The sequence below is a fragment of the Dromaius novaehollandiae genome, chromosome 3 (assembly GCF_036370855.1).
Source record: "Dromaius novaehollandiae isolate bDroNov1 chromosome 3, bDroNov1.hap1, whole genome shotgun sequence".
Lineage (NCBI taxonomy): Eukaryota > Metazoa > Chordata > Aves > Casuariiformes > Dromaiidae > Dromaius > Dromaius novaehollandiae.
In genome coordinates this window covers 77,022,438-77,043,118 of record NC_088100.1, presented here as the reverse complement: position 1 = coordinate 77,043,118, position 20,681 = coordinate 77,022,438, and the positions used below count along the sequence as shown (strand labels likewise).

At 34.5% G+C, this 20,681-nt stretch overlaps 1 protein-coding gene across 6 annotated transcripts in view; it reads right to left on the bottom strand.

The window, feature by feature from the left end:
• QKI (QKI, KH domain containing RNA binding) overlaps nucleotides 1-20,681 on the bottom strand; it is a 165,726-nt gene that overhangs the window by 87,002 nt on the left and 58,043 nt on the right. For all 6 annotated transcript variants that reach the window (XR_003260680.2, XM_064509221.1, XM_026109839.2 and 3 more), the window contains exon 3: nucleotides 8,851-8,967. Coding sequence is in view for 5 of the 6 variants with exons in the window: in XM_064509221.1 (XP_064365291.1) it covers nucleotides 8,851-8,967 (117 nt within the window). In the remaining variant the exon portion in view is untranslated. The remainder of the gene's footprint in view (nucleotides 1-8,850; nucleotides 8,968-20,681) is intronic.

The window sequence follows — 20,681 nt, the reverse complement described above, 5'->3', positions numbered from 1 at the left end:
CAGATAATTAACTGACACTACTAAAATATCCACACCATTGACTAACCTGTAAGATTTAGGCTAATTTCAAAATAAGTTATTTCACTGATTTAAAAAAAAAAAAAATGTGTATGGCTAATCCTCTCAAAATATGTTCTGTTAGTCTTGTGCTATGATAAAACTTTCAGAATTCAGTAAATATTTTTCATCATTTAAACTGTTCACTCCTTAAGTAAAAATGTAGGTATGTTTGTAGAGGATTTTTTAAATACCTCAAAATAATTCAGTAGGAATAGTTCTGCAAGCCTTTTAAAACTTCTGTTCAAGTGGCAGGTACCAACAGCTGTGAGATGTAGCCTAGTCAGCTTTTTATAAAATAATTAACACTCCCTGTACTTCCCACCTAACAAAAGCTTATGAATACTTTCTTCGAAAGACAGTTCCTACCATGATATAGATGAAGATGAGTCAATTACTGTTTACAGATGTAGAGTTTAAACTTACAAAGAGAGACTTCTTTATACACAAATCTTCAGACAGCAATGCAAAATTCCCTTGATATATACTTTCCCCACTACACTCCATGCTACTTCTTTCCAGTTCTGGGATAATCTTGGTTCTCTTGCTTCTTGTTATTTTTTTTGCTCACAGGGAATTGACAAAAAAAAAAAAAAAAAAAAAAAGACAAAAGGAGAGTGAAGTGCAGAAGCTGGTTTCTACTACAGTGGCTTAGATTACACCCCTCCGGGTAGTCTACAGCTTCCAGTGTCTTTATTAAAGTGTTTCTTTATTGCCATTAGCTCACCTATTTTCATGTCTAAGTCAAAGGCTTATGCTGCTTTTCACATCATAAAGGACAGCATACATCTTTTAATGATGTAAAAAAAAAAACCTGCTCAAAGGTGCAACTTTATATTGAGCATGTTGTAGAAGCAACCAGTCCAATAAAAATCAAAAGCACATATAAAAATTATCTAAAAATTATCTAAATTGTTTAAAGATACATTGCATCAGATATGTATGAGTAATATTTCCTGAAAGACTAATATTGGTTTGCAGTTATTCTTATGGCCCTCAGGCACCTAAATTTTTCTATCCTTCAAAACAAAATCATTCTGCCCTTAAAAAGAGGAACATTCCTCAATCTGTTAAGTAAAAAGACTTGCGCAATAACTTATTTCAAACAGGGAGTATTTGTCAAGCTTTATATAAAATTTAAGGAAAATATTCCCTTCTTGTAAAATTCACACTCCCATAATTAAGCAAGCTAACTGTGCCTACACTTGATTACTATCAATATAAACTGAATATAATAAGGAAAGGAAATTGCTCTGAAAGTAGAAAGATATACAGTCAAAGACGATATAGTCTAGAAGAGACTCTGGACTATAAAGGGACCTATAAAGGGTCCCCTATAAAGGGACTTAAAAGAACTCGGCCTTCGGTTAGGAGTAATTCAAGAAATGTCTAAATACTACCTTCAACACAATTTCCTTTTGAAATTTCTGAAATACCTGTTCTACTATTTTGCCTTTAGCATTTAATTATCCTATGTAATTAAATCCACAACTTGCTAAGGAATAACCTTTTTCTGTTGATGACTTCCTCCCCCCACCACTGCCCAACACTATTAGTTAATAGCTACTGTGAGGGGATGCAGGATTATAGAGGGTCACCACTCCCAGACTAACATGGACATAATTCAAGAGACATGTTCTGTGGGTGAGAAGGGAAACAGGCCACGCTTCAGTAATTCTCCAAGGAAAAAAAAAAAAGAAAAAGAAAAAAAAAAAAAAGCAGAAAAACAGTTTTACAACAATTCCTGCATTCAAAACAAGGGGCTACAAATGCAATAAAGGTATTAAAATTGGAATAAAAAAGCGTATTTTCTGCAGTGCTCACTATTGAAAAAAATACTAGCTGACAAGCAACCAAGATTATTTTCATCACATCTTGTGTTTCACATTGAGCCTCTAGGAAGGCAAAGTGTTGTATCTAAGTATATTCTAGGTATATAGAATACAAAGTATAATATTCTTAAAATTCTATACCATAATTATATAAATAAGTATATTCTTCAATAGGTTTGGATTCTAAGCTAGAGGATTTTTCTCTGCCACATATCTACATGCAAAATTTTCCTGTTTTCATACATCTTAATATGGCAGATTCTTCACTGTATATTAAAATGGCTGTTGTGATATGTTGAATAGGTGAGTTAAACTGCCTTTAAATTAATATTTTTTTTACATTTAATTTTTAAAATAAGTGTATTATTATACTGGTCAACAAGCAAGTATGAAGAAAACTTCAAGTTTCAAAATGTTTTGATAAATCAGAGTAGCTTTTAATGCTGATATGTATATCAATGAGAAAATGTGATTAAATTTTGCTGTAAAAATCAATATGAGTTTTAGAAAGAAATCACACAGCTACATTGCAAACATTTTTCTGAAGTCATTAGCTTATTGTTCTCAGAGTAATAACTTAAATGCTGCACTCTGGATGCCAGAAGTATTCTTCTATTAACGAGAAATGTAAATAAAGTTTATTTACCTGAGCTTAGCAGATTCAATAATAGATGTATAGATAATACCTCAGTCTTAGCTGCACAGTCTGTTCATACAATTAACTTTAAAGTATAGTCATTGCTATCAACTTTTGTGACAAGTGAGCATAACCATCAGTTTGGCACTCTCTTATACAGAGAAGCTGCAGCATCCACGTGCAGCACAACAAGTAACAAAGCACAGTCCATGAAATTCAGCATACTGGACTGCCAGTCCCTACTGCCTGTAACGGAGTTTCTGGCAAGCAGAACTTGAGGTATTTTCACAACTAGTAATCTTCATTGTGGATATTTATGAGGGACTCTGACAGTTGCTGTTATAAAAGTAAAAGCAAGCATCTGACCTGCAGAAGCTCCCCTGACATTGTCAGAAAGGGATTTTCATAAAAGGACAGTAATTTTAGTCAAGTATTACATACGTGAGCTTGCATTTCACGTTAATCATATGCCTATGTCACCAAGCACTTAAAACAGGCTTTTTTTTTTTTTTTTCTCCTTATTCCTCACCATACTGAAAAGTACTCAAAAGCCCATCTTTGCAAGCAGTTACAGATTTTTTAAACATTATCTCTCCGAACCACGGCCAGGTTTCACAACACTGATATATGAAATTGTCAAACAGCAGCAGCATATTTGTGTACAAGGCAGATTTTACAGGTAAAGGGCCTGAACCACGCAAGTTACTCTGAGAAGACAGGGATATCAATGGCAGATCAACATTTCATTCAGAAATACAGAACTTTACAATTTGCTAAATATATTCAACATATGTGCCAGCATCATAGCTTTATTATTTTTCCACATATACAGCATTTTTCACAGAACGCAAATGTTGAGCATCCTATAATTAGAACCGCAGTTAATAGGACTTAACAACACATTCTGCAAGTATGCTGAGCTATCATTTAATGACCGTTACTTCACTTTATAAATTAAATGACATGTATGTTAAGGCATTCTATTGGACAGAGTATATCTGATGGTATTTCAGAGACCCCAAAGTATTAAAATGTCACAAATATACAGCACTCCTATATAGTATGTAAATGTAGTAAACAACCTGATCAAAGGACAGTTAAATTTTTCTACTCTTTTTTTCCTTCAGTGCTTGAGCAACTTATGACTTCTCGGTAGCAAACTTTATACTTTACTAAAGAGGGAATTTATGTCTTCTGCAAAAGCGTATTAAGCTTCAAAAAGAGACAAAATTGTGTTTAATGCATGGAATTACCAGCCAAAAGCAACTTTCAAACATTCACATATAAAATTTTAACACTCTAGTCTGTCAAAACCTCAAGAAATAAGCAGATGAGTCACCACCCTTATCTGGACAGCTATTTTAAGAAATACTCTCTCATATAACTTGAATCTAATTTAAAGTCCTGGTCACTTATGTAACTTTCAATGAGTGGGAAAAAAGCAACCAGAAAGCCATCTAATATATCTAGGTGGAAATACAAGACAGTAAAATGTTGATGCTTAAAAGAGTTGGTGCCCCATAATCTATCAAGGGAGATCATGTTAGAGGAAAATAGAGTCAGGTCTCTATGACTGTGCCAATGTTTGAAAGTAGTTGTATAAGATGAAAGATATAGAACCAACATTTTGGTTATCCATCACAGGCTAGTCTTCCTTTTTATAAAACAGTATTCTTTGGTGTGAAAATTGCTATTTTTCATTCTACCTAGTGACAGGTACATTCATTAGATTAAGCAAAGAATGGCTTCAGAGCCTTAATAAAGTTACAGATTCATTAGCCTTTGATGAATGCTTGGAGCCCCCCCCTCATCCCCCACCTCCAACCTACTGAAAGTACCTCCAGGTTCTAATCAAATATTCTCAGTAATTAAAGTTTTGATTTTGAATTTGTCCTGACTACCAGCTGAGCCTCAGACACATATGACTTCAGGTTTTCCCTGCTTTCTGGGGGGAAAGCTGTCAGCAAGTTTCAAGATCTGATGCCAGTTCAAGTGATTTGACCATGTGGAGATGTGGCTGTAAGATTTCTAATTCATTATTTTTGTTTACAGGCTAGCACAGGAGGGTAAAATTTTCTACAGAGTAAATCAAGATGGTTTATCTTCCTGCATTGGTTTTCACTTTCAGTCTTTCTTTATTTTCTCTTGCATTCTGCTACTACTAGAAAGGTAGGAAGAGAGAAGTAGATGGATAATTAACACTAGAAGGTGGTATTTGGTGTCATTTAACTCTCATGTTAGCAACTGATTCTTTAGCACCTCCAGCAAAGCTTCTTTTATAACTAGCACTGGGCAAACAAGTTCGCAGATATCAAATATACTTATGAAGTATGCATAGGAACTAACCTTTACCTATAACCTCCTAAAAATTTCAAAGCAATTCAAGCAAACAGGAAAAACCCTGAAAGCCTCCTCCTTATTTAGAGCATTGCCTTTAGAAGAGCTAATAGGACTTTCCAAAACAAAGCATAACCTAATCTTCCATGAGAGGCTACTATACGTCTGATTGCCAAAGGAACTTGTTTGCCTTATACTAAGGAGTTCATCTGTAAACATCAATTCATAAGGAAAAGGAGTACAGGCCCCACGCCTGAAGTGTTCTTACTTCTGAGACTGATAGATGTCACTGGTTCTTAATTCATTCTGCTTGTGATTGTATATTGAATAAAGCTTCCAATTGTTCTTATTTTCAGAAGAAAAACAGTCCAAAAGATCTATTCTAGTTGGGGTACAAGGTGCACTGTAAACTGCATTGTAATCAGTGCTTAAGCGGTTTGCTACTGCAGCAACAATAGTAGTTCACACAGTATACCAGAGAACATTTTGTACCACAGACAAAAAGTCCAGTGACTGAAAAATATATCAGGCAAGTGACTAATACAAATCACCTCGGAACAGCAAAAGAGCTATTAAAAGACTAGAAATGGATGGCATGAAAATAGTTTCTATCAAGCAATTCAACACTAATTGTAGTATTATCTCATGAAATTATCAATTGTCACGCACCCTGTGCTCCAAAAGTATCAGACAATGGATGTCTTAGAAGAGGTAACAGATTTCTGTTTTTTCCTGTCCTATATGGGAACAATAACTTTAAGACATCCTTACATCCCAAGCACTGGTCTAGTCAGTGCTTGAAGAGTGTACTACCTTCTATCTGATCCATTTGGAACCAGACTTTGCTGCAGACAGTTTGCTTTTTCTTACTTCAAAGTAAAGGAAAGAAGCAGACTGATATTCAGAAGGTCCCAGTTCCTACAAGCTTTTCCTCAAAGACAAAACTCCAGTAGCTTACATTGCATTTTCTCTTTGGAATAGAGCTTTTCAAAAAAAGGAGAAAAAAGTGCAAAAAGACCACTTCCAAAGGATAAGATATTTCCCCAGACAGTAAATCTGCCCATGCTAACTAGACAAATGGCTCCCCACAGGAAAGGGTGAATTTTGAAGCATAGTGGAAGGCAATCACAGGCAGTAAACATGATAGACTTTTTACAGAATTTAGGAGCTAGATGAACATTGGATGGATAAAGTCACAACACAAGCGGATGACCAACAACGATAGTGGAGAATGTTCTCATGTGAACTCAGGACAGAATGTATGCACATACAGTACACTTGCTGGTGGAACATAGGTGCTGCCCTATAGATAGCACTGAAACAGAACACATTCAGTCTTAACTACCCGGACGTATCTTCAGTGAGAACTTATTAAATGGAAAAGCATTCAAAGAATGAAGGCTCTATAGCTCTAACAAAATGCACAGTTGATTACATTTTGGAGAATGGCTCCCACAGCCAATCTGGAATTCACTGGGCCACACTGGTTTCTGTTCAGGCTAGTCTGAATGGGAAGGGAAGGAAAGAGAAGAGAAGGGACAGCGGGGTTGGAGGGGGGAAACTGTGGGTACAAGCCGGGGTCCCAGGAAACGCATGCAGCAGTTTCCACAAGTCTGAAGCAATCTTCATTCTTCTGGGTGCTTTTCAGAACAGGATCTGCAAATGGAACATTTATGGGGGAATGGGTGCCTCCATGAGAAATCCGAGGCATTGATGCAACTTCTCTCTTTTTTTGCTACTATAATTGCCTGCAAGTATAGCTATTCCTAACACAACTAAATGGATCAGATGCTTTTCCACATAGCAAAGCCAATCTGCAAAACTTTTAGGGATATATTAGAGCAACACTGTTAATGTCTTTCTTAAATATACATGTTTACTACTAATAGTGAAGCATTATTTCTAGACCATTAAGTTTGGGGCCTCACTTACAAGCTTGCTGAAGAATAGATGTCTGAAATGTTTTAGCTTATAATGTCTATGAACATAAATGAACCAAAACTAATAATTTTATCCAGAATAAAAGTTAGATTATATAACTCCTGATGAACTACCCCAGACCCAGAATTTTCATTCCTAAATTAAAAAGGGGGTGATGATAAACAGACATTCAATTATGGGTAGAACTGAAGAACTGTACTAGCTATAAAACTGCAATCTGTATTTTAAAAGCTATAGTTAAGTAGGAAAGAGCTGAATGAACTTTAAACTATCCTCATCTTTAAGGGATTAATACTTCTCCTTTGAGGTTAGTAGTTTCATAATTCATCCTTTCTAATGTAAATTTTGGAATCTTCCACATTTTAAAGAATATTTGTTGTTGTTGATGTTATGCATGTGTAATCAGAAGTCTTAACTCTTAATTACTCTACCAGCCAAAAGTGGCAGTTTTCCAGCATAGCTGGAATACTCTAATGAAAACTAAGATAGGTCTGCAAACTGTAAAAGGAAGGCAGCATCTCCACTAAATCTTCTGCCCCGGAACAGTCTCTTTTCTACAATATAGTAGAATGTATAAAAAAAAATGAATACTATTAATAGTCATAAGCAAAATTACGGAACTAAGACTGTTCACATATTGGCAACCATACGCTTTGCTTCAACACACAACATCAACACCCACACGATTTGATATGACAACTGAAGTATGCTGAAATTTAAATACTCATGAAACTTTTAATGTCTCATACCACCCCGAATCATAGGAAACCTGTATTTCAAAATCCTTTAAAAAAAGAACTTTATAAAAAGTTCTTCTTGCCAATTTACAGTTTAAAACTCCATAATAACAAGACTAGTTTACATGTTAAATGTTCATGCAAACTAGGAGGTAGAAGGAATTCAGGATGTAAATTAGAATGATTTTAAAAAGAAATTCCTCTAACTCCATAAATCAAGCATCGTTTAAGACAACACCACCCTCTCACTTTTACAGAACCTAGACAACCGAAAACCCCTCACAGTTCAGAACAGATCTCTATTCAGAAGTTAGCAATCTAAATAACAGAAATAGCTATAGGTAGGATAAGAAAAAAGGCCATGAAGTTTGAAACAGTCATTCAGTAGCTTTAAGAAATCTGTGTTTTTTAATCGAGTAGGCAGTAGCTTTCTATTTTAATTGCTATGTGCTACATACATAGCAACAGAACACATTATGTGGCAGATCAGGTAAGAAAAAAAGGGTTTTCTAAAGAACGAACCAAAAGAAGAAACAATTATGGTAACAAAAAGGAAAAGAGTATTAAGTGCACATCTTAAACTGAAGTGGAGATGCAGGTACAAGTTCAGCAAGCAGTAACCAGAGAGAAAAAAAAATCTCTAAAAAATAAAATTTCAAAAAGCAATGACTTCCAGGAGATACCATCATGTCAACTTGACCTTCAGGAAGGCTCTATCCTGAAAACAAAAGTTTCCCTATTTATATGGACAGAGCATATGTATTGCAGTAGAGAGCAAGGAACAGCCTTAATTACATTTCAACTCTCCTCCAACTCAAAATAAATGCAGAAATGAGACGCTCGTTTGTTCACTCGTTACAGACAAAATTCATTGCCACAAATACATTACATCCATTTTCCAATCCGCATGACTTGCAAAAGCCGCTGTTTTGGTATTTCAATACAAGAAAGCTCTTAAGAACACCTGAAAGGTTAACGATCCTTCCTTAAAAAAAATATTTAACTTCAGTTTCACCTTTACGTTGTGAAACATTTGACACAATTAGAAGTTAGTTTATTACTGCAAAATACTATACAATTGCTAGTTAGACTCCCAATTGCACCATTATGAGGCATGAACACTTACTTTCTTTAGGAAAGGCTGTAAGTGTTAGCCACTAAGACTGTAAATACTAATACTAAAGCAGCACATAAGGAGAACATTACTGGGGGGGCGGGGGGGGCGGCGAGGGGAGGGATCCTTCCCTTTTCCTTTGCATTAGGAAAGGAAACTATGCATCTGAAACTATACTACCTTTCAAGAGCTTACCTTCTTTTTGTCCCTCATTGAGCCCTTCCCTCGGACCATTATCTTGCATCCTGTTTCTGCCTCAAGCTGTTTAGCTGTTAGTCCTCTGGGTCCAAGAATTCTTCCAACAAAGTTAAACTGGAAAAAAAAAATATTTCTATAAAACAAAAGTAAACAAAATTAATTTAAAATCCAACAAGGTGTATTTTAATCTCTAAGACATTACCAAGTGTTTACCAATTTAAAATACTACACTAAATACCTGAGATGAAAGAATGAGATGAGACAAGTAACAATTTCAGATTTAGTACATTAGATACCTATGTGACCTCTACTCTGGAAGAGGCTAATTTCAGGTGAAAACAGCCTTTCAATTTATCATCTGGTAGTCTAAGGCACTGGTATTTATAATTTTTTCCAGGTTAAGTCACCTCACCTCTTACAGAAGCACTATAAGGCACATGATAAAATCTGCCTCCTTCCTTCCTCACCACTAACATGACCGACAAGGCGCATCACATCATGGAAACCCACAGTTTCTTGCTGCATGACCAAACATGCACAACTTCCATGTGGTGCAACTGATCAAGTTACACATGTAGGTCCAGCCTCATGATGGCTTGGGGCCACAAGCCCTTCAGAGAAGTCCTCTAGGTCTCCTGTTCAATTGCTTCTTACCTACATGTAAAAGCCTTCAAAAAAAAAAAAAATCCCTCTTGCCCTTACATATTGTTTTGGTGGACTCCATCTGGCCAGCAGGCTGCTGGTCCACCACCCATCTCCTACAAAAACTCTCTTCTTTATCACCCTATTCTATAAAAGTTCCTTCGGTAAAAAAAAAGAAGATTGTTATGTATATATTTTTAGGTTTTACAGGAAACATTTCTAGAAAATGTTTAATTTTTTTTATTTATATATATATGCACACACACACATATATATAGTGGAAGTGACAAACAGATGTGACTTTTTGTAAGCCGTGTATTTTAATCAGTTGAGTATACATACAGAATAAGCCTTCCATTTCAGATGGCTAACATCAATATCATGAGACAACCCCCCCCCCCCCATTAGAACACAATAATCCTGGCATTTAGCCATTACTAAACTGTTTCTGACATATGAAACATTATTTCATAGTTAATTTCAGGGTGTTTTTTTTTCTTTCATTATTTGCAATCACACACCCTGGAAATTACAACTACAAAATAAAAAAAAATGCATTAAGAGGAGATGGCATTAAGAATATATAGCAGTATTCTGACAACTACAGTGCAAACATGTAGCATTGGGTTCGAAATATGCATAAAGCCAGAAATTTCAGACTGAACACTGAATTCTAGAATACATATGAAAAGAAAAGAAACCGCACAGTAAAGATTGAAGTCTGGTTATTTTGGATCCTTGTAAACAAAGCTATACAATGGAATTATGGCAAAGCTGTCGGCTTTCATTTCCCCATCTAATTAAAATTGGTTTCAAGTACTATAACTTAACATATTTGAAATCCGTATAAAACTGCAAAAAACAGAGATAATTTAGGAGTGAACAGAAATTATGAACACAAGCAAATTAAAGTTCTTTAACAAAAATGTTTATGCTTCGCTATGGCTAAACTGTTCTGAAGGAAGATATACTCCGAAAGTAATTTAGTATTTCAAGCTCAAAAAACCAAAGATACATCATGAAGTCTGAATCAGCCCTCAGGGAGGAACAACTAAAAATTAAGGGTACTTGTGAATGCATGCACAAATTGTGAATCACAGGAAATTAAGAATTAAGCAACATTCACTAAGACTGGACTGGGCTACAAAGCAGCTAGAAGTGATAAAAGTTCTCTCTTGAATCTTTATCAAATGCTGTGTTTCTTCCACATTTTGTGCTTAATACCAAAAGTCACAGCAGTCTTATGTATACAGCATCTAACTTGCCTTTCTCCCCAACTGCACCTCTGGCACACTACTCGATCTTTACATATGTATCCCATTCCACTGAAAAGGCAAAAACAGAATACTGTGCACCTGACTTGAAAGCTCTCTTTTTACCAATATGACTGCAACTACATTCTTTGTCTTCCAAGAAAGACAGCAGCCTTAAATATTTTATTAAATACCAGCTATGACATCACTTCATTACTCATATTAGATTGGATCATTATTAAAAGAGAAATAATTCAAATTATAAGACATAAGATAATTTGGATAAAGATGAAAATAAAACAACTCCTGATTCCAAGAAAAGAGAAGGAGAAATCTTTATTACTCTCAAGCTTGCAGCTTTATTCATATTGTCAGGATGCCATTTAGAATTGTGGCTTCTACTTGAGGAACGGCTGATCTAACCACAATACATTCTCTTAAAAATTAAGCCAATTATTTTTCCAGCTATTCCCAGAAGATCCTCTTCTTATAAAAAGCCCTTATAAATTGTTTTGAGATAACTGTGTTCCTCACTGTCTTTTCTTTTCAAACTGCATGTATTAATGCCTTCAATCTTCTTGCATAGGTATGCTTTCCAAAACTCTGACCATTCTTGTTACCTCTCTTGGACACTCCAATTTCCGTTTCTTAAAGCAGGATGCCTAGACAAGGCAGTACTTCAACTGAGACCTCACCAAGGATAAGTTACTCAGAACAACTATCTTACAAACCATATTCCTATTAAGGCATCTCAGCTTTTTCCTCCCTCAAAAGAATTTCAGTTCTTATACTTCATTCAATCTTCATTAACCCTAGATACTTTTCTCTCATGTCTCTGCCTAGTCAGTTTTGCCCAGTTTTATATTCATATGCAACCTTGATGTCTCCTACTTCCCCCAGTTTTGTATTTATACGCAACTATGATCTCCCCTCACCAACACATTTGTCTAATGAATTTCACATTGTTGACTTCAGGCACTAATTTATCAAGATCATTTTGAATTTTAATTGTCTTTAAAAGTATCTGGTATGACTTAAGTGTTCTCTAAGTATACCTTCTATTCCAGCGAGCAAATTAGTCTTGAACGTATTAAGAGATCCAAGCCAAGGGAGACCTCTGCAGGACCCCACCTGAGGTGCAGTCTTAGTTGATTCTATAGTCATCAGTACTCCATTATTACAGCTTAAGCCAGTTCCTGTTATTTCAACAAGTGATTCTCAAACTTTCTGTACCAATGGATCATTGCGAACATTCAATTTCTCAGGCTGCTACCTCAGAGTTCTAGCTGAAAACTCTGTAAGAAAGAAACATTTACAATTCTCTTCTGAACGGGCCACGTACAGACCAGTGGGCAGCAGACCACAACTCTGGAAACACAGTGTAGATCAAGCCTGCTAGTGGGGCAGAGTCAAAAATTTTACCAGAAACCAGTTGCATCAGCACCTACTGCTTCTCTTATCTGCCAGGCTAGATACCTTGTCAAACACAATTATTGAAACCAAATCCATCTAGTAAGTTCAAAGACCATTTTTATCACATTCTCATTCAATATTTCTCATGGTCTTTGTCCTGTGTTCTCACCAATTACAATCATCTTCATCACCATGAGTTCCCCTACAAATAATACATCTGTGTTCAGGAATACCGTTTGTTCTCCCACTTTTAAGGAACCAAAACCAGGAATAATTATCTATAATTTAATTTAATCTACAATTTAAGGTGATCAGACTGTATCCGTTTGAATACAAACTCACATATGTTAGAAATGGGAGAACATGTTAAAAAATAAAGCAGATATCCCATGTTAAGATTAACAGTCCCTACATCAACAATAAGCAAACAATAAACAATCAAATACTTTGTTTTAGTTCATTGTGTTAGCCTCTCCTTCCCAAGTAATGGACCTCTGTACTTAATAGGTGTTTTTATGACTAACACTTTCATTTGCAGTATTTCATAATCATTTTCCTGTTTATTAGAAGAGTCGGACTAAGTTTATTTTTATTGTGTTCTTACATCTGCCTGTATAAGCTCAAAATTAGAACTCAAGAAACAATCTCCATAAGAAATGAATGTGATTCACAAAAAGCCAAAAACTACAGTGTCTAGCAGAGCTCAGTTGCTCCTCTTAACCTCCACTTGCTAAACTTTCAGCCAGTATACCATGTTGCTAACCCCCGCCTTTGCCTGCTTCTTTGCATTTTCATTCCCATTTCCTCAGCTTCCTAAACTCTTGAATTTTCTCAAGTCCTCAGCACATATAAAATGTATGTCAGTAAGATCCTGTAAGCCAGCCATTTGTTGCACTTCTTTGAGTTAATGCCCAAAATACACTCTAATACAACAAACAGTACGTTGGAGACCGTACATTAGGTTCTTGGTTACTGAAGGAGTTTAAGCAGAACCAAATACATCAGGAGAAGCATAACAGCTCCTCTGACTTCTAATGTTTGCACCCACTGTGGGATTTTAATGATTGCTCTGTGGCAACTGACACTCCTAGAAGCTGACAAAATTTCTATCCTGCCCAACATGCACTCCGTGTCAGAAATCCTCTGATAAAAACAGCTTGCATTCCCTATGCTGAGAGCAATTATCCCCCAGGCAGACCAGGCGTTATTAGTCTTTCTACACCACACCAGCCCCTAAACCCCCAATAAAAGAAATAAAGGAAAAAAGAATGAATTATTCTAACGACTCACAGCTACTGACTTATAAAAGGTTGCAGAGAAGCCTGTTTGATTTTTTATATGGGTATGGCAAATGTACAGTATTTAAGAAATTGCAGGCAAGTTAAAATCACGAGGGCCTTGAGTGTTATGTTTCACATTCTTATTGTGCCTCTTGTATTTTGTGTTTTCTCTTGAAACCCAAAAATAAAATATAGGAAAGCCTAATTTATCCAATTAAAAGGTTTTTTTTTCCCACCTTTATTGCTGGAGAAGAATTTTGAAAAAAATTTGATTTAATTAAAATATCCAGATCTAGCAAGAGAAAGAGCATGAACACATGCATTTGGTTAAAAGTTACTTTGCTCAATTAAAAACTAATTCATTCTACTGTCCTATTAGCAAATGTTCCAATGATTTGCTATACATTGAATTTGCAGAGCTAGTTACTAATTACTGGAAAGAAGCCCAAATGAGCTATCCCTTAAAATCTATTTCAGTTTTAAACAAATTGAGAGGCGCCTCAGAAAGCTTGTACCTTCCTCAGATATAATACGTTTGAAGATGCCAATGTTTTATTGATGGAGTAAACATTACTTAAATTGCAGGAAAATCTCAGTAGTTCCTCATGATAATAAAAGATGCTCCACTCTCTGAACTTTAAAAATACTTTAAAACATAATAATCACTATATATATATACACAGTGAAATTCAAAAAAAAAAAATTAAAACCAAAAAATCTTCAAAAAACCCCTTTACATCTGAAAAAAAAATCTAAACAAAAAAATTGAGCCTTACAGAATCCTCAAGTTATATAAGAGTCTGTTCTTTGATAACGATCTGCATAGGACACCTCTGAGGAAAACATACTATCACGGTACGTGCAGATTTCTAACAATCTGGCATAATGCATATTAGGTCTCACCATCCTCCTGATCCCCATTAGGGCTTAAGTCCTGAGAACTGCCCAACACCATAATGACTAAAACTGAGTACTTGTAGCCATAAGTGCCCAGTCTTGAATACTAATTAATTCTTAACTTCCTGTAGAAATCAGTTTCAGTATACTTATGCCATGCTGGATTCTCTTTACTGTTCTGAGATTGCTACCTTTACATACAATAAATTCTTTTATTTATTTTTTTAAATCAAAACAGGAGACAAAAACTTCAGATTTTCTCTACATCATTTAAAAAGTAGCTTACCCCTCTCCTTAATTATATTTTTTCAATTACAATCTTTTTCTCTCCAGTTCAGTCAACTTTAGACATAATTCTGCCAGCTTTAAGTGGATTTTCATCAGGAGAGAAAACTGTACCTCACGTGCACCCTTCCCATGCTCAAATCATTTTTCATATTATACACTAAAACAGGAATTAACTCAAACTCCCAAATGCTCCCAAGTTTTACTGTAACCAAGTGTTACAGGTTAAAACGTGAAGCGTAGCAATGAAAGAATGAAAAAGTAGAAGGGAACAGCAACAAGAATAAAAAGGCATCCTGAAGAAAGTGTGATGAATGTGTATAACACTCAAGATACTGTTCGGTAAACGTGAATACCCTTTTCATGAATGACATTAGCATTATTCCTAAGTACTGATATATTTCTTAAAATTGAATTATTCTGAAGTACTTATTTTCATGTATGTTTTTACTAAAGAAAAGCATATATATATGTATTTAATTGAAACAGCTTTATATGTAAAAGAGTTAAATTAGAAACACTACAGTAGAAGATAAAAGATAACATTATGCTGATGAAACATACTATAAATGGAAGGGGGTCTTTGCACCAGTCAGAAGATGATACCCTGAACCCACCAACTTCAACTGACCTACCACAACTAGCAGGTTTCAGAGCTTTTCTTCTCTTGTTTTTCAAGGCACATTTATTTATGGTACTGCTAACACACTTTTTAGTCCATAAATATTTCCGCACTTATCACTCCTTAAGCTAATTTTTAGGTAATCATAAAAATTATCAGATACTTGCTTTCACAAAAATATAATTACGCCATATGACTTGAAATAAGAATAAAACCATCTGAGAGACTAGAAAACAAAATACATCATATTAAACTTTGAGCAGTTAATATCATACTTTCAGTTAGGTAGTTTAGTGTTTAATAAAACAAAAACCTCTAGCATAATATTATAGATAGCATTGAGATTACTTTAAGCATCAGAAATTGAATCCCCAGCAGTTTACAGAAGAGTAAAAATAGTTTTAAAATGGACAATTTAGTCCACCTTACACTGAAAATGCCTTCTAGCAGTGACATTTTCTTAAGTTTGTTCACTTATCATAAACAAATACCCATCTTTGCAATGACTACAACTTTATCAAAGCTTTATTTACAGCAGCAAAAATAGTAATGTTTATATGTACGTGCATAGATATATATGTATACACACACACTTACTTTCAAGAAAACACACATCTAAGAAATCTTTTAAATCATAATTATCATGAATAACTTTTGCCATCAATAGTAAGATACCAACTGAGCTTTATAGAAGACACAGCCCTTCAGTATACATTACAGTCCTTTTTAATCCAGTCAAGACATTTTGTTGAAATATAAAAGTATGGCCAGTGTCTCATCCAGTACAAAAGACATTAGTAGATTTTTAGTATGTGGTAATTTAAGGAAATGGAAAGTCTCTTTTCTTCTGGAAAGAAAATCTCTAACATATTTGATGCATTATTTTATATTTCTAGTGATTCAACACCACACATGTCACAACAGTAAACAGCTACATAGTTACGTGTTCAAGAAAAGCAGTAATGAGAACTACTACCAAATAAAAACAAGCGTATCATCTACACAGCTTATTCAATGACCCCACAGTAGATTCACTGAAAATAAAGAATGAGTAGTTTACATACGCATCTGTGACACTCACTCACACCTAACAAATTAAGTAGAAAAGATATGTTTCAGAAATAAAATTTTGAAATTGCAAAATCTTTCATTAACTGCATTTGCATGTATTTTGAGCATTAAAAATATGTTCCAGTGGAATTTGGCAACTCCTTGCGTAGTTGAGAAAACCAGACTATCTGATGAGATTTTACAGGGGGAGGAAGCTGAAAAAACAGATGGTACTACCATTGCCAAAATAGTAAACACATATAGAAGTTAATTTTTACTACCCAAACTGGTAGTTGTTAAGATTACTGGCGACAGTAGCAAAGTTGTTTCTTAAAGTCTCTTCCAGAAAGTCCTACTGGCAATTAAAAGTCAAACTGCAGACAACAATGCCTGAGAAACATTCACTCCATCCCTTTATACAGCATGTTTTCTAAGGGAAATAACTAATAAATGCCCAGGTACGTATGTAGCGAATACCAGCACAACATGTATAATCTGCTTATGTCAGACAGACTCACTTGTATCAGCTGGGTATATCTGACACACATCATTCTAATATTATAATCAGAGCTAAACAAGAACTATTGAAGCATATAAGCATTGAAGTTAACAGTAAATTAGAAATACTGTGCTGTGAGAAACTTAGGCATATAACGCAGTTCTTTCAAAAAGCTGATTTCATGAAATAACTTCTTCAGCACTGAAGTATTAAAACTAAAACCATTTAAAGTATTGGGGAACAAGATACAGCATATCAAGCTTCAAAAAGTTATGATCTGTCACATTTGCAACTAGGTACCAAAGGTTAGGCAATAAGCAAAATCAAAACCCCTAGCACCCCATGTCAGACACCTTTGAGATTACTTCAAGCATGAGAAATTTAAACCCCCACATTTAATAAAAGAGTGGTTACAGCAGAAAGAATGTGCCTGAAATAGTTCAAATTCTCTGAAAATATGAGTTGTCACAGAGAAAACAGCAAAAAGTTTATCACCCATAAACAAAGATGATGAAAGGGTTTTTCTTAATTCAGTAAGCAGCCAAGTGTTATGTCTGATGTACTTACGCAGTTTACTAAAGCTTGTTCTTTATTTAATTATATAATTTCAATATAGACTTGGGGATTTTTTTTTTTAATTTTGCTTGCTAATTCAGTTACCATAATCACTTTTCAACATCAAATCCAGAGAGTAGTAATTCATCTTGTTGCAAGATCTGATAAATATTGTGGGGTGAGACAAGTTAAGTTCAAAAACTTCTGTAAGGAAAGTATTTGTTAATGCAAAACCAAAGGATACGAACAGAATTAAAACGTATTACTAAAACGTATATAGCAGGAGAACAGAGAGAGCATCCAGTCATTTGAAGTCTGTGATACATCACACAAAAATGTCAGCATCCAAAGGAATATGAAAAGGACATTAGTACAAGCAGTTTGCGTATATTACACATCTCAGAGGTGACAATGAAAAACATCTGCTAGCAATGGAAACTAAATGAGTTCTCTTCATACAACTACTTATATTTATTACTCTTTTCTAGACTACCTTTAACCTAGCTATCACATAATATATTTATTGTAGTAATCTTGGTAACATTTTGAGTTCATTCCAATTAGACCTTTATTTTTCTTAACATATGTTTCTAGATCAACTGCATCAGTATAGATCCCACAGGATCTCCAGAAAGCCAGTCTTTTGAGCACACTATAACAGCAGGTGGGGACTGGGCAGACAACTTAAATCTCAGTTCTAAGTACCAAGGTATTTATATTGCACGAAACACTCTCCATGTTGTTTAAGCCTTAATTCGCGTCATCTAGGGAACTAACAAAAGGGCACCAGTATAATTCAGACATGAATGGTTATGCTATGCTCACAATTAAAACCTCTTGAATGAGTGTGCACATGATACAACCCACCTTATTATGAACAAAGCTGAAGATAATATTTAGCATCTGTTGTCTATTTAGTAAGACCTTGGTTATGTAGAGACTGCACAGTCTATTGGTAAGAAATGTCAAATATACACTTAGAGAATAATTCAATTTGTCATCTTTTCTTCTAAAGCTTTAATCATAAGACTATAAAAATTCCATGATGAACAATAACACCTCATTCTTGCTAAAAGATTTGAAAATTGCAGCCTTTCCTCTTGGACATCAGTAATACATGCTTTCATGACTTCAGGGAAGGATTACTATAATGAACATGTTGGTCCACCTAAAAATTTGTTACTGTGTCACACTAGTGAAGTTCTCTGAGTAACATATTAAAGCAGGTGTTAGAATAAGTACTTATTCTAAATAAGCGATTTTTATACTAAAACCAGGACTTTTCTGTTAGACTTTCTTTTTTCACTTTTCCAAAACACAATCTGTAGGCTACTAATTACAACAATCATGTAAGGAAATATTACATCTTCCAGAAGGTAACCCCAAGTCCTACTCAACAATCAAGTACTCTTTGCTAATACCTATATTCCTACTATTTAGTGGAAGATTAACAAGCTCACGCTTAGCATGATAGAAGAGCTTCAAACTAGATAGGAGGTTTTTCCTATTTCAATTAGAATAGAAAGTTTTCTTATGACCCACTCTTAGGATCTGCAACTTACTACTTTTAAAATCAACATATAGTCAAAATTTATTTAATCTATTTATAGTCAAAACCAGTAACTATGGAGGGCAACTATTTCAAAAATACTTATGGGAAAAGTCAAATACTAGAATCTCCATTTGCAACATATGTAACAAATTAAAAAACTATACCTCAAATTATGTTCAGGAAATTAGGTGAAAATATGTCAAAATAAACAGCACACCATGTTTCTACTTCTAGATAGAAAACTGAGTTTGTTTATATTTTTTAATTGGGTGACAAATAAATATATTCCTTGCTAAAATAAAAACAAAATTGTTTTTATGAAGTACAGTACAATTCAAGCATCAAGACAGTACAGCAACATAAGAAAATAGAACCATCCTAAAAGAAAAATATCAAGGTATTGCATTTAAAGATGCCACAATTCTACAAGGTAAATTTTACTGTTAGATTTGACTTCTCAATTACCAGATTATTTATATTCATTTCTGCCTCAGTGGACCAACATCCACTGGCAATCATTCAAAAAGCTCTGAATCTTTTTCTGATCATTGCAGCTGTAAGCTAGACAAACCAGATTATCCATGCGATTTCAATAAAATACAGACTATATTCGGAAGGCATCCTAATGCTTAATATGCTTTCTTTAAAAAAGTAAAAAATAAAAATGCATTTAGAAATATAGCAGGGATTTAGAATGAATTGCTAAATCCTTTAAATCCATATTATTCACCTCTAATAACCTCTGTGCTGAGGGCTTTGAGAGCTTGTTAACTGACAAACAGCTTTACAAACCCCATGTACATACAGTGGATCAGATCTATAAAAAACAGGCTAGCTTTCCAGGTCAGTTTAATAATGTTAATACAGACTTCTTTGTTCTTTAAATAAAAAAGATTTTGTCAGAGCATGGGAGGCAGTTATGGACATGCACTGTAGTATAAAAACTTTTTTCTCTGAAATCTTAACTTGCATTTTTAAGAGAACCTCCAAGCAAGCTATCAGGTAAACTGATCAGATATGCTTAAAGATTTTTTATTAAAATGTTATTATAACAGCTTCAAAATAACACTTTTATAAATTTATTTTTTAGCACTGAAATTCTAATGCACAGCATTAGAATTGGTTAGCAATAGCTAATCCTAGTTAAATGAACGCATTAAAACTAGTTAACATAGCAAACTGTTGGCTGCTCTGTTTGATCTAGGTCTAGGCCAAAATATAACTGTAAGCATTTAAATGTTGTAATTCCTGTACACACAAAAAAAATCATAATCTTCAAAAAAAGTATTTTGCCATCTAATGTACCAACATAATTTTAACTCACACCTTCAACCAAAAAAAATACAGTATAGCCTTCTCTGAAAATTTATTTCCAGTACTTCTGGGCAGAAGATTCCACCTTGTTTTGCCATGCAATGAATGCCTATGTTGCCCAGTGAGGAAGGGGGAGGAGATTAAAAAAAAAGTTTCTATATGTTAACAGAAAGATATCATTAACTCAAAGGCATTGCTCTGCCAGAGCATAAGTGCTGGAAGAGATTAATATCTTTCTTTCCCCACAAATTCTTTTGCTAATTTTAAGGCTGTTCTAACCAAGTATCAAACAAACTAATTATCCAAAACCTACTTAACTACCTTCTAAAATTACCACAACTAACTGATACTCCATTGTTTTCTAAAAATTAACCCAAGATTTAACCATTAGTGCAAAGAAATTTTGCATAATTATTAATTTAAAATTAAGGGACTACTTAGGGTTTCTACTGGCATAGGATTATAC